General features: G+C 40.7%; 1 protein-coding gene across 6 annotated transcripts in view; it reads left to right on the top strand.

Moving 5' to 3' along the window:
• The window catches only part of STXBP3 (syntaxin binding protein 3), a 46199-nt gene that overhangs the window by 12805 nt on the left and 19184 nt on the right, over nt 1–14210 (top strand). For 4 of the 6 annotated variants that reach the window (XM_073356829.1, XM_073356828.1, XM_073356831.2 and 1 more), the window contains exons 3-7: nt 882–963; nt 6092–6168; nt 6779–6857; nt 11227–11327; nt 13429–13583. In XM_073356829.1, coding sequence (XP_073212930.1) covers nt 882–963; nt 6092–6168; nt 6779–6857; nt 11227–11327; nt 13429–13583 — 494 coding nt within the window. The remainder of the gene's footprint in view (nt 1–881; nt 964–6091; nt 6169–6778; nt 6858–11226; nt 11328–13428; nt 13584–14210) is intronic. The other 2 variants (XM_073356830.1, XM_073356833.1) reach the window with 2 other exon arrangements.

Genomic DNA, 14210 nt, shown 5'->3' with positions numbered 1-14210 from the left:
TTTATTTAGCCTATTAACACAATCTAATTTAAAAAAAACAAAAACCTTTTCAGGTTTTTTTATATTTAATATGGAAGTTAGACCCAAATGCAAATTCTTCCTTTTAAAAACTGGTAAAACAGTAAATCCTTTGGGGTTGGGTCATGTCTATTTGAAAACAGCCTCTATCTACAATGTCCCATAAGCTAATACTTTTTATTTAGAATTTGGGGGATTTTTTTTAAATCACAAAAAAAATCAGGGTTATTATACAGACAGTAAAAATGCTCCCCTTGTGGCTATGCAGCTGTTCTTGCCATGAAAAAAGATCTGTAGAATAAAATTTGCCCAGGCAGATAGGGAGAGGAAGCTTAAAATAATTCAGGATAAACTGATCTGAAGAGGAAAGTTTTACACTAAACCAAATGTAATGAAACAGCCACTGCAGGACTCAAACAGATTTTCTGACATAGCAAATTCTGCAGATAGCTCTCTGAGCCACAAAGTTCTCAACCCAAGCAAGATGAAAGTTTGGAATGTTGAGTAAGACCAGCCAGGCTGATCTCAACTGTCATGGAAGACCTATGATGAGAAATGGTTAGAGTATTTTAGGCACTAATTGGGAGTTTAATGGCCTACTGTACCCTTTTTATATTTATATATGTTGCTTTGCAAAATCCATGTTACTTTTAACTCCTTAAAATAAAAATCGCAACCTTGCAGTAATAAAGTGAGCGATTGGGGAAAATAAATTGGTAAGAAAATAAATTTCAGTTTTAAGCTTCCACAGCTGCTTATCAATGAAAGAGAATCAGAAACATGAAATATACCTTGTCTTACAGTAACTGTAGCTGATTCTGAATTATTTGTCTAAATGCTGCTTCATTCGTTTTTATACTTAGATAATTATTTTAGACGACTTTACCACTAAACTACTGTCGTCATGTGGCAAAATGACTGATTTACTGGCAGAAGGCATTACTGGTAAGTGTAAAATAGTTGTTAAAGGTGCTTTTTTTTAAAATCTGGGGCAGATGAAAATGTTAGGTTAATAAATAAGGCTACGTTTTAGTCACAGGTATTTTTAGTAAAAGTCATGGACCGTTAACAGAAATTCACTGCTGGTCACATGTCCATGACTTTTACTAAAAATACCCATGACTAAAACATGGGTAGGGGACTGTGGGTGTTCCACGGCATGGGGGGCAGGGGCACTGCAGGTGCTGGGGGAGGTGGCTTGCAGGAAGGGACTGGGCAGCATGGGGGGTAGGGGGGGCAAGCAGCATGGTCTGGGACCCCCACTGTTGCTGGCGCAGGGCCCAGAACCCTGCTGTTCCTGGGTGGTGGGGGAGAGGGTTGGCGGGGCTGGCAGGGGCTCCCTTCCCAGCTCTGCATCCTAGGTGGCAGAGGGGTCAGGGGGCAGCTCCTAGGTGGTGGAGGGGTCAGGGTGCTTTGCGCCCCGCTTCCGCCACAAGCGCTGCCTGCCGCAGCTCCCATTGGTCGGGAACCACAGCCAATGGGAGCTGTGGGGGTTGGGCCTGTGGGTGTGAGCAGCGTGTGGCGCAGCGCTCGCCCTTTGCTGCTTAGGAGCTGCAGGGCTGTGGGAGCTGGGGAGCCCCCTTCCCTAGCCTCCCACTCACCCAAACTGCTTCTGCTGGCCCAGGGGCTGCCTGGCTTGGGCAGCCCCTGAGCCAGCACCAGCGGCTGCAGAAGTCACAACGGTCACGGAATCTCTGACCTCCGGACAGACTCACAGCCTTACTAATAAATATATGCACTGTAGATGGTATTACTATTATAAATGAGAAAAAGGTCATGACTGTTTCTTTATTTACTTGTTTACTATTCCATGGTTTAATTGCAAGCCTGAAAAATATCATTTAATGCTGCTTTCTTGAAAGAACCTTGCAGCACTGGTGTTGCAAAGTGGCATGTAGGCACATATAATATTTGCAAATGCAGAAACTGGTCTGCCATAGCTGACTGGCTGTTTACTATTGAAACTTTATGCTGTCAGTTCAGAGATGTGCCCTTTGCCTGTCTGCTGTCCTTAAAATCTGATATGTTTGATCCAATTTGAAGGTCCAGTTTAGAAAGACTTGCTTGAAAGAACTTTACAGTCGGCTATTAACTTTTCTTCACTTGGAGACTTCACTTTTGGACAAAGTCTTCTTCAGTGTTTTTCATGCTATATAAGTGATTAGACGCTCCCCTGTACTTTCAGGGAAGCATCAAATCCAGTATGTGGTCAGACACAAGACGAACTTCTTGAGAATATCTGTCTGTCTTTTCAGATGTAGTTAGCTCAGTGAAAATGTGTTTAGTGTAGTGGTGATCAAAAAGAAACAAAGCATTAGAATGTATGAAGAACAGGATATAGTATTCTCAGCATTTTCTAACCCCACATATAAATCAATGGAATGCCCTCATCTTGAATCCTGTATCCAGTCTTGAGAAAGACGAAATAGAAGAGGCCCAGAGAAGGGAAACCAAAATTGCTGAAGGCATGGAAAGACTTTCCTATGGAAAAGACTGAATCTGAATCCTTCCCATGCCGCCAGACATTGTTTAAGGTGTGGACAAGGCTCTGCAAGCCCTGTCCATCGTGCCACTAGAGTAGAACCTCAGAGTTATGAACACCAGAGTTATGAACTGACCGGTCAACTACACACCTCATTTGGAACCAGAAGTATGCAATCAGGCAGCAGCAGAAACCCAAAAAAATGCCCAGGAAGGATATTACTGGGTTAAATGTAAACTACTAAAAAAAAAAAGAAGAGAACTTTTTGTGCTTGCTTCATTTAAAGGAAGGCTAAAAAGTGCATTTTTCTTCTGGGTAGTAAAGTTTTAAAGCTGTATAAAATCAATGGTCAGTTGTAAATTTTTGAAAGAACACCCATAATGTTTTGTTCGGAGTTACGAACATTTTCAGAGTTATTGAACAACTTTAATTTTCAAGATTTTTGTAACTCTGAGGTTCTACTGTACTCCAAATATTTGGTTGTGTTTCTATAACTTTTGTACAAAGATGGGTTGTTGTTCCATTGCTCAGCCCAACACTGGAGGACCAGTACGCTGCTTTTACTCTGATCCCTACACTTTGACCTGTACAGTTTGCGTGGCCCTATCAGTAAAAACTCCTGCAAGCGTAGCTGTCAGGGTCACGAACACACAAGCCTTCCCTCTGTATCAAGGTGCAGTCTCCAGGGAAGGATAGAAAGACTAAGAACTGTTTAAGTTTATAGTGGAGAGAAGAGGAGACATGATAGCTGTGAATAAAATAATGAATGATATAGAGAACGAAGGGACGTTCAATGAAACTAAAAGGTAATGTTTAAAAGGGAATCCTTCTATACAATGCAGAATTAACCTATGGAACTGTTAAGGCTGATTCTCCACTCTGGCACTTTGTGTGCAGAAGGTGGGGGCGCGCAAGGACTTCAAAAATTAATACTTGCCACTCTAGGCTTGTATTAAACTCCCAAGGTTACAGCTTTTCTCTGACCTTGGATTGGTAGGTGCTGCCACCACCCCACTGCAAAACCCCTTTGGGAACCCAAGAAGGTGCACTTGGGAATTCCTTCCTCTGGGGTACCCTCAAGCCCTTTCACCCCCGCCCCCCTCTCTGGGGAAGAGCTGAGAAAGAAAGAAAAGAAGGAAGGGGAAAAAAAAGGAACTCAGCTGTTGCCAGCAGCTAATTAAACAATGTGCACAAGCCTCTTAAGACGCACACATCCAATTCTGTTAAAAAGGAAGAAAATACATCTGGGAACTTAAGCTTTTGCTAGATTTAAAAAAAACAAAAACCTACAAGAATTAAGCCTCAAGAATAGCTCTATGGAGGTCCAGCTTAAACGTTACAAGCAAAACAAAAGCACCTGGGGTTAGTACAGAGGAATTCACAAGCCATAAAGAAATAAAAGGGATAAACCTAATCACGTCTTCCTAGACATTTCCTGATCTATCTGGGGTTTTAGATAAGTAGTTTCTAGTATGATACTGATGTTTTTTTCATACCTGCCTCGAGCTTTTCACAGCATAACTGCTCCCTGTCTGCCTCTCCCCGAGAACTACACAGACAGACAAAAGGGAGTCTTTGTTCAATTTTTAAAAAATTCTAGCCTTCCCATTGGCTCTTTTGGCCAGATGTCCACCCACTTCCTTTTACCTATGCATAGCAGTGAGACTTTTTAACCCTTTATAGGTAGAGCAATTAGAGAACAGCTACTAAGAGGGATTTTATAGCGGCTGGCTGGCTGGGCATCCATAAAATGGAGCTACCCCTCTTCCCCCCTCATTTATCACAGGAACTCATTGTCACAATATGTCAGTCCAAGAGCTTTCCAGAATTAAAAGGATTAAAAATGGATAATGAAAATATTCTTGGTTACATTAGCTAGAGTAAAAAATGAAGGCTATAACTCCACATTCTTCAGGCAGTCACTTTCTGCAGCTCTTTAAGGAAAAGGACCCTGATGGGGAGTTCAATATCTGTCCATTATGGAGTTTCTTGCACCTTCCTCTGAAGCATTTGGTATTGGCCTCTGTCAGAAGCAGAATATCAGATGAGATTTAATTTGATAATGTAATTCCTATATGATATATTTGAGACTAGATTTACCTATATTCTTGAAGATGAAACACTGCAATCAAAAATTTTATAGCCTATAACAACTATTTATTAAAGGGAACGCCTACATTTTCTTTGGCTCAGCAGTCTTAAAGTTCAAAAAGTAAGAAGTACTTTTTGCTATAAAAATTATGTGAAGTGTGTTTAAAGTTAGCATTTCTGTGATGCCTGATGCCTAAATCATCTTGGTGAAAATTAACATTGAAATTGGTGAATATATTAAACTTTATGAAAGCAGTTTTCTCTAACAGATTTTTTTTAATCAGTGTTTTATGGTGAGACAGTATTTAAGATCGTCACTTCACAATTCTTGCTCACTTGAGTAGTCAATAGGACTACTTAAAGTAAGGAAGAGATTGTATGATTAGACCCTTAATATGTAAATTTAAACATTGATTTTAAATTTATCCTGCTTTAAGACTTATTTACTCTGATACTGTATTTCCATATGTCCAGTATCACACATGCCACTTCAAAAAGAGCAATAAGCTCAAATCTCAACTGTAATTCACTTTTCAAGTGTATTTTACTCATAGTAAATTGCTTTGCTGTTTCCATCTGAAACATTTTCAGAACAAATGGGTATAACTTTTCTTAACCACTAAGTAAGTGAAGTGCTGCTTAAAGTGCCAGACTGACAGTCCTGGAAACTGAAGTTCTGTTTATTTACAAAAGTTGTGGCATGATCAGAAGCAAGGCAAGTTTTCCCACCAATGCACTGCAACCCTATCTCAGGAAATCCTCTATATGTAATATCTGTAGTGTAATGAATAAGCTAAACAGAGAAGCCAATGGAAGGACATGGGTTACATGAAATTGTTGGTTTTTAAAAAATGACCAACTTGTGCATGCAGTTACATGTCTAGTAGGTTAATTGCATAAGAAATGGCCAAAGGACAGAAAAGGCTAGAGTTGTAAAAGTACTCTGCATTGGTTGTTTTTTTTCCCCCCTTCCGATGTTGAATATAAGCATAATTTTATTAAGGTGGTGATCCTGTAAGCTGCTGTTCTCATGTAGGCCCCATATATGGAGCTACATTGACTTTACTGACCCTCTACGTAAGGGCAGAGGGTCTATCTGTGTAGAACAACTTACAAGATTGGGCCTAGAGGTTTAGTTAGTATGTAACTCTGTTCTACTCTTTGTGTTAACCTCCAATGTAAAAAAAGGGGGATTCTTTATAGATAAGGTAGCATCTGGCCCCTGATTTTGTAGGCTCACCCACAGACTTTACTTAATCAATTAAAAGTGTAATTCAGCTCTCTCCATAGAATTAGTTTTACACCTATTTTAGCTTATGGAAATATTAATGTAAAATACAATCATTGGTCAAATGGAGCATTATTAGAGGATACAATCCAGAATGCTTTAGTTTTCTTTTTTGTTTTAAAAACCTTGGTGTTCAATGTAGTTTTCCAAACTTAATTTCTTAAGATATATTGAGTATTGCATTTTGAAATGAGTAACTTTATATATTTTAGCTGTGGAGAATGTTTATAAAAACCGTGAACCTGTCCCACACATGAAGGCAATTTATTTCATCACTCCAACCGAGAAGGTTAGTATTTTTAAGGAAAAACTTTTTAGTTTTTTTTAAATCCTTTTTTTGGTAGTACACAAAGCATGAAGCACTAAACCATCGTAACAATTTAAACTGAGCTATTACAAAGCTGCCACTCAAAATAAAGGCTATAGAAAAGAGTTGGCTCTACTGGTACTATAGAAATGTTCGGAAGAGACTGAATCTCCAATTATTAAATCATTTTCAATCTATAACAATATAACATAAGATTTTCCTTCTCCCCTTTCCTTCTCTTTCTTTTTGTTTCATAATCATAAGATTATGATTTTGTTTCAAAATCATAAGATTTTCCTTCTCTTTCTTTGCTTCATTAAAGCAATCTTTTGTACAACTTCTCTAGATGAGAATATTACTGATCTTCTTGCATTGTTTTGTCATCCTTGGACTGGATATATGAATATTATAGTTCAGTGTTTACATTCCCATGTGACTGATTACAGTATTTCTGGTTTCATACTGATCAATAAAAACATGAACTTTTCAAAAATATAGTCCAAGAAAAGTTTGTTCTAAGGGCAGGCAAAATAGACACTAATAACAGTTATTTTCTTTATAGTAAATTACAATTTAGCATTTTTATCTTAAGTCTGTAGATGGGCTTATAAATGACTTTGTAAGTAAATCATCCAGCAAGTACAAAGCAGCATATGTCTACTTCACTGACTGTAAGTAATTTTTTTTTTGAGTTTGCTAATGATAAACTAATGATTGAGTTTAAGTGGTTGTCAGTCTTATCTTGTTACTAATATATTTTGATTTTCTAGTTGGTGCATATTGGAGATATTAACTACTGCACTAAGCTATGAGGGGAGTTTTGAGACTCGGCTTGTTTACCAGAGTTGAGAATTTAAGCTGAAGTGTTTAAAAAACAGCAACAACCCATAATTCTGTCTTTGCCTGTTAATTATTCTGTAAGGCATTGTAGACAGAAATGGAAAGCCACAGGATGTGGATTAGAGTTTCTGTCCAGTGTGGCACCGTGGCTTCTTATTTCCCAGAATAGGTATGACCTTTAGTTTCCAATGTTACATGTTTTGGTTTTATTTTTATAACATGCTAACTCTATTTGTATGCTATAGAATGTAAAGGAAGAAGCTTTTGAGCAAAATTATGGGGTACAGAAACATATAATCCTGTGCAGAAATAACACCAAAAAATGACTTTCTTGGGATGACAGTTTCTGCTGCAAGGACAATGGTTTGAAGTTTGATTATATTTCACTTATTCACTATGAACTCAGTTTTGAGCTGGGCTCCACATGACTGTAGGGGAGTAAGGAAGTATAAGGTGCCCTCTTAATTCCTCTGCATAGTCTTCTTGCATCATAAGTTGCATGCAAAGGAAAGAACAGCTGTCATTCCATAGGTACTCCCTCAGTCTGTGTGGGTGTGGGAACTAAGGCTGCGCCCCCTCCATTATCAGTCAGCACAGCTGAAAGAGTGTGGAGAGGGAAGTAAGCTGTGCTAGGAAAAGGACACCTGTACTCTGGGTGTCCCTAACCCTCTGACTGCCAGAAGCTGGGACTAGATGACAGGGGTGGATCACTCGCTAATTGCCCTGTTCTGTTTGTTCCCTCTGAAGCATCTGGCAGACCCACTATGACCATTCTTATGCCCTTATATTCCAGTTCAACTTACTTCCCCCATGGGAAGCAGACACTGAATTTTGGCTGCATCAGTTTGGTCCCTGGTCTACTCTTGGACTGTGCAGCTGCACGCTTCCCCAGTTCTGTTTGTTTCTCCTTGATGAAAACCCGCCCCCTTGGTTCACTCTACTTCCCTGTAAGTCAACCACCCTCCCCTCCCCTTTTTGATCATCGCTTGCAGAGGCAATAAAGTCATTGTTTCAAATTCATGCGTTCTTTATTTATTCATCACACAAAAGGGGGATAACTGCCAAGGTAGCACGGGGTGTGGGAGGAGGGAAGGACAAGGCCACACTACACTTCAAAACTTATTGAATGCCAGCCTTCAGTTGCTTGGGCAGTCCTCTGGGGTGGAGTGGTTGGGTGCCCGGAGCCACCACGCTCTTCTCTTCTACTCCCCCCCACGTTCTTGGGCGTCTGGGTGAGGAGGCTATGGAACTTGGGGAGGAGGGCAGCTGATTACACAGGGGCTGCAGTGGCGGTCTGTGCCTTTCCTGCACCTCAACTGTACGCCGGAGCATATCAGTTTGATCTTCCAGTAGCCTCAGCGTTGTATCCTGCCTCCTCTCATCACGCTGCCGCCACCTCTCCTATTGCTCCAACCATTTATCCTCTCACACGTCCCTCCTGTCCTCACATTCATTTTATGCTTTCCTGGACTCTGACATTGTCTGCCTCTACGCATTCTGCTGGGCTCTTTCAGTGCGGGAGGACTGCATGAGCTCAGAGAACATTTCATCGCAAGTGTAGTTTTTTTCGCCACCTTATCTGTGCTAGCCTCTGGGATGGAGATGCTAGTTGCAGTGTTGAAACATTTGCAGCTGCGGGAGGGAAAAAAAGGGAGAGTAAAACTGAAAGACACGTTGGCCATTTAAAAGTAGGGGCTAATGTTTTCGGGTTAATGTGCAGCACAAACCCAACTAACCCCCCTCCCCCCACACACCCAATTTTCTGGGATGATCGCTTCACCCCTCCCCCCACCACGTGGCTAACAGTGGGGATGATTTCTTTTCAGCCACAGGCAAACAGCCCAGCAGGAATGGCTACCTCTGAATGTCAATGAAATTGCCTTATTTCAGCCAGGTGACCATGAATGATATCACTCTCCTGAGGATAACTCAACGGATGTTGCTTGAATGCCAGCAAACACTGGGACCACACGCTGCCATGCTTTCTTTTGCAGTGATTCCAGACTATGTGCTACTGGCCTGGCGTGGTAAAGTTTCCTACCATGGTGGAGGCAATAAGGCTGCCCTCCCCAGAAACCTTTTGCTAAGGCTTTGGGAGTACCTCCAGGAGAGCTTCACTGAGATGTCCCTGGAGGATTTCAGCTCCATCCCCAGACACGTTAACAGACTTTTCCAGTAGCTGTGCTGGCCGCGAATGTATCCCAAGTCTTCAGGGCAAATTAATCATTAAACACACTTGCTTTTAAACCATGTATTATATTTAAAAAGGTACCCTCACCAGAGGTGCCTTCTCTGCCTTCAAGGTCCAGGAGCCCGGGTTGGGAGGGTATTGGCTCCAGGGTGATAAACAGTTCCTGGCTGTCGGGGAGAACAGTTTCTCCATTTGCCTGGTGTGTGGTATCTTCAACCTCCCCCTCATCATCATCATCTTCTTTGTCCCCAAAATTCTCATCCCTGTTGCGTGAGACTCCCTTGCAGGAGTCCACGTACAGGTGTGGGGTAGCTGTAGGAGCACCCCCTAGAATTGCATACAGCTCCTCATAGAAGTGGCATGTCTGGGGCTCTGACCTCGAGCGGGCATTTGCCTCTTGGGTTTTTTGGTAGGCTTGCCTGAGCGCCTTAAGTTTCACACCGCACTGCTGCGGGTCCCTGTTATAGCCTCTGTCCTTCATGCCCTTGGAGATTTTTTTTTTTTTTCAAATATTTTGGCATTTTGTCTTTTGGAACGGAGTTCTGATAGCATGGGTTCGTCTCCCGATACAGCAGTCAGATTCAGTACCTCCCGTTCGGTCCATGCTGGAGCTCTTTTGCGATTCTGGGACTCCATGGTCACCTGTGCTGATCAGCTTGCCACGGTGGCCAAACAGGAAATGAAATTCAAAAGTTTGCAGGGCTTTTCCTGTCTACCTGGCCAGTACGTCTTAGTTGAGAGCGCTGTCCAGAGCGGTCACAATGGAGCACTCTGGGATAGCTCCCAGAGGCCAATACCATTGAATAGCGTCCACACTACCCCAAATTCGACCTGGTGATGTCGATTTCAGTGCTAATCCCCTGGTTGAGGAGGAGTACAGAAATCTATTTTAAGAGTCCATTAAGTCAACAAAAATGGCTTCATTGTGTGGACGGGTTCAGGGTTGAATCGATCTAACGCTGCTAAATTTGACCTAAACTCATAGTGTAGACCAGGGCCTAGTTAAAATAGGCTATAGAGCCCTTAAAATCTACTTGGGTTTTTGTGTCCATACAACACTTCTACAATAGGTTCTGATGTTCCAAGAGAACCATGTCTGCATGGCTTTCTGTTTGTGTATCTCCCTATTAGAGATTTACAGAGCTGCAACTTAAAGGTTTGTTCATTTATTTCATTTAAGGAAAACCCATTTGGCTCTGTCTCAGATTTGTCTGTTCAAGGAATTTGCTAAGTATCCATATGGTCTTATCTGCATATATTTACCAATCATTGTTTAAATTCAGTTTCTAGAGAAGAATCCAAGTTTAACTTCAGTATTGCAGAATATATTTCTAAGATAGGTGCAACCAAACTCTTGTATCTGCTTTATATTTTGTTTGGGGGTGTGTATTGCCTATTTTGGGGGTGGAGGAGAGGGCTATCTTCTCCTTTTTTGTAATATTTAGGAGGTACCTTGCAACTCGTATGAAAGGGAGGAGAAAGAACATACACACACAACCCTCTTGTTTGTTTGTTTTTTTTCACTATTCGGGATGTGGTACATTACTTTTTCTTCTCATTATCGTTCCAGTATCTCTCTTAAATTTGTTAGAAATCTTTCTCAAGCTTCAGTGTCCAAAAGTTGGAATCCGCTGGAAAGTAAAGTACCTGTAACTCTTCTCTGAAGAGAGATTCTCAAACCTAGTGGATTAGCACTACTTATCTTTCCCTTTGGGAGAGTTCTATAATACTTTTTATCCATTAATAGTGATTGACTCTTGTTTCAGCCTTTCTCTTGAAAGGACCTGCTGCTGGAATTCTGTAAGCCATGGGCATGTTTCTGGTTTCAGAAAGTTCAGAATTTTCTAGCTGGGAGAGTTCCTGTCTGATCACATGCTGGCGCCACAGACTAATGTAGTAATTCTCTAAAACAAATCTGACTTTTAAAGAACAAGATTTATGAATGTGAATGAATTAACTGAAAGGAATAAATATAAAATGGCTTCATAACCTCTAATCTCTTTCCCCAGTTTGCCCTGACATTCTCTTTAATAAAATGAAGTCCTCCTGCTCATGGGCTATAAGAAGGTGCAAAGAAATAAATGTTTCCTTCTTGCCATATGAATCTCAGGTAAACTTCAGTCTTTATATTAGCATAACTCCAGAAATTATACTGCATTTTATATTTCTAAGTGTTGATTTATCCACTATAAAGTCTTGAAATGTAGCTGCTTTTTTTATTTTAAACATATTTTTCAGACATTGTGACAAACGGTACACAAAGCCTACCACCATTTTGGCTTATTTACAATATATTTGCAAGATGAAAACAAATTGCTATTGCTATCGAAGTTTATTTTCACTGTCTTCATTGCATGACTGGGTTCAGTTGACAAGGAAAGCTTTTGTCATTCAGTGCAGCAAATGAGTTTTGGCTCATCTTAAGCAATGCCAAACTGCACTACTCACTATTTTGTAATACTGTTCTTCTTACTTGTAACTGGATAGGATTAGTTAAGACCCCAGAATCAACTAGTCATAGGGATATGGGAAGTCAGCAAGAGCAAACAATTCAGAGAATTTAGGATTCTAAAAGCAAAAAAAGACATGGTTAAATCTTACATTTAAGAGTAGTAGTATGAAGACACTGGTGAGGATAATCACCAGCTAGTTTCCAGCCTCTTTCATTGGTGGTTTTCGCTCTATCTGCAATAGTAGATTTGTCACTCATGCACTTCATATCAAAGGGGAAAAAAAAATTAAATACTACATCAATACTGGCCAATATAGGGAAGCCCACAAGGCCAAGAATCCTTGCTCCACTGTAGGAAATTGTAGAAATGTCTGAGAGTTACTCTTCTCACATTACTTTTCCTTGTTTTTCTGTGTACCTTCCCTTTCTCTGTTTTGCACACTGCTAGGGTGTCAAACTCTTGTACCCCAACTGATATGTGAGTATAGGAGTGTAGTGCCTCCTATTATTTTCTGGTAAGGGAGCTTCGTAACTGAAGGACTCCTTTCCCTCTCCTCACTACTTTTTTTATTGGGTGAGTCATGGGGTTGTAGTCATGGAAAGAGAATCTTGTTCCTCATGTTGACTTACACAAAGGGCTTTCATCACAACTGTTTGTCAGAGGGTTGTTTTTATTAAACTGCTTTTACCAAAAAAAAGTTTTTGATGAAACATCTGCAGCCAAAGTCAACTTAGGGCTGTGAAAGCTTCAGTCTATTGTGGGATTTCACTATCCTGATCCTTCAGAGAACCTCTATCTGAAACTGAGAAATTGATCATTGGTTTTCTAATGTAAAAAGTAAGCAGAATCTGTACCTCTCTTCCTTTTGCTTTTTTTTTTTTTCCTATGCCTTGGGATCAGGGAACCCTTCAGGTCTTTGTGAATCATAAAAATGCTCTTTACTGCATATTTGCTTGCTTGGCTGGCAGATAAGAATCTCCTGATGACATTCACTTAAGCCCAGTTTGCATGGTGATAGAACTGGGTAGAGTCAGACTTCATTCTGAGACAGGTTTGAATGGCCATGTTTTGCAAGAAGGAAATAAGCATTTTGCGCCTTTATCAGCAGAGGGAATTCTTATTTGGAATTTGGCGAGAGAGCCTGTTGATACAAAGATTGTGTGAATCTCTGGCAGCAACTTGCTTAACTGGGGAGCAGCCAGAAGAGTGGTTTTTAATAGTGTCAGAAACAAGTAAAATCTTTTGCTGAAGTTCTACAATTGTATGTGTGTAGTTCCCACAGGAGGGGCCCCCTGCCCCGACTATAATTTCTTAAATGTATGTCAGATTGTGGGCCTAAGCAGGTTTAACTGTGTCTCTTATTATAATCACTTTGGCATTGCACTGTATTGCTCCATGCCAGACATTGGATGGTATTTAGTTCTGACTGCCTCAGGTTCCTCCATCTGTACAGTAGTGAGCAGGTTGAAACATACAGTAAAGTCTATAAGAGAGAAGAGATAATGGAGGAAAGTAATAGAGGAAAGGAGTGTGAGAACAAGAAACAAAGATGAGCTCAAGAGGACAGAGAAAATGAAATAGGATTGAAGTAAAAATAAAATGGTATCATTAGGCAATGTTAGCTTAGATATGTATTTTCTTGTGCATGCCTTTTTTGTTACAAAATGAGGTCCTAATCCCTCTGACTGTTCTTACACCAGATGTTATTTCTAAAGAAATGTACAATGCTAAGCTCTTTCATGGCTATGCTTTACTTAGGTATTTACTCTCGATGTCCCAGATGCATTCTTCTGCTGTTACTGTCCAACTGTGGAAAAGGCAAAGGGTAAAGATGCCATCATGGAAGCAATGGCTGAACAAATTGTTACATTATGTGCAACTTTAGATGAAAACCCAGGAGTAAGATATAAAAGGTAGGGCAGAAAATAGTGTTAAATATATGTAGGATTTTCATCGTTGACTTCCTACTTGTGGTGCTGTTTTGAAACAACAATGTTCCATCTTCTGATATGCTTTTAATAAAAACATAATATTTGATCCTTAACGATAATTAAATAGGTTGGTATGAGTCCACATAGAGTAAGTGTAGTGCAGGTTGTTTTTGCTTCCCTTGAGCATTTGTCAACTTTTAGTAAATAGTCAGTCTCAGTGCTTTTGTTGCTGGTCACTTGCACTTACTGTCTCATTTGCTAGTGTGACATTTTCAGTACTGCTTTTTTTGGTGGGGGGGCACTTGCATGCATCCTGTTCCCCAGGTTCTGCATGTGTTTTACTAGTAACCCAGCAACAGAACTTCTGTTATTGAATTTGAGCCTAGGAGAATGTCTCCTTTTTTTGGGGTCCCTGCATGGATTTGGGACGCAACAGGAGCCAGAGGAGAGGGGAAACAACTAAGGTCTGAGGTGTGTGGGGGGGGGGGCCGCGCGGCGGCTAAGGAGCAATCGGAGTGGAGTTGAGAGTCCCCTTCCCTTTCTGAACCTCTCCAGAGAGCACCGAACAGTTGATCCTTGGGGGTCCAAGAAAGCTCCCAACTTCCATTC

This window comes from Lepidochelys kempii, chromosome 8 (assembly GCF_965140285.1).
Source record: "Lepidochelys kempii isolate rLepKem1 chromosome 8, rLepKem1.hap1, whole genome shotgun sequence".
Taxonomy (NCBI): Eukaryota; Metazoa; Chordata; order Testudines; family Cheloniidae; genus Lepidochelys; species Lepidochelys kempii.
Note: the sequence above shows the minus strand (reverse complement) of the source record. Positions and strands in the feature narration are given on the sequence as shown.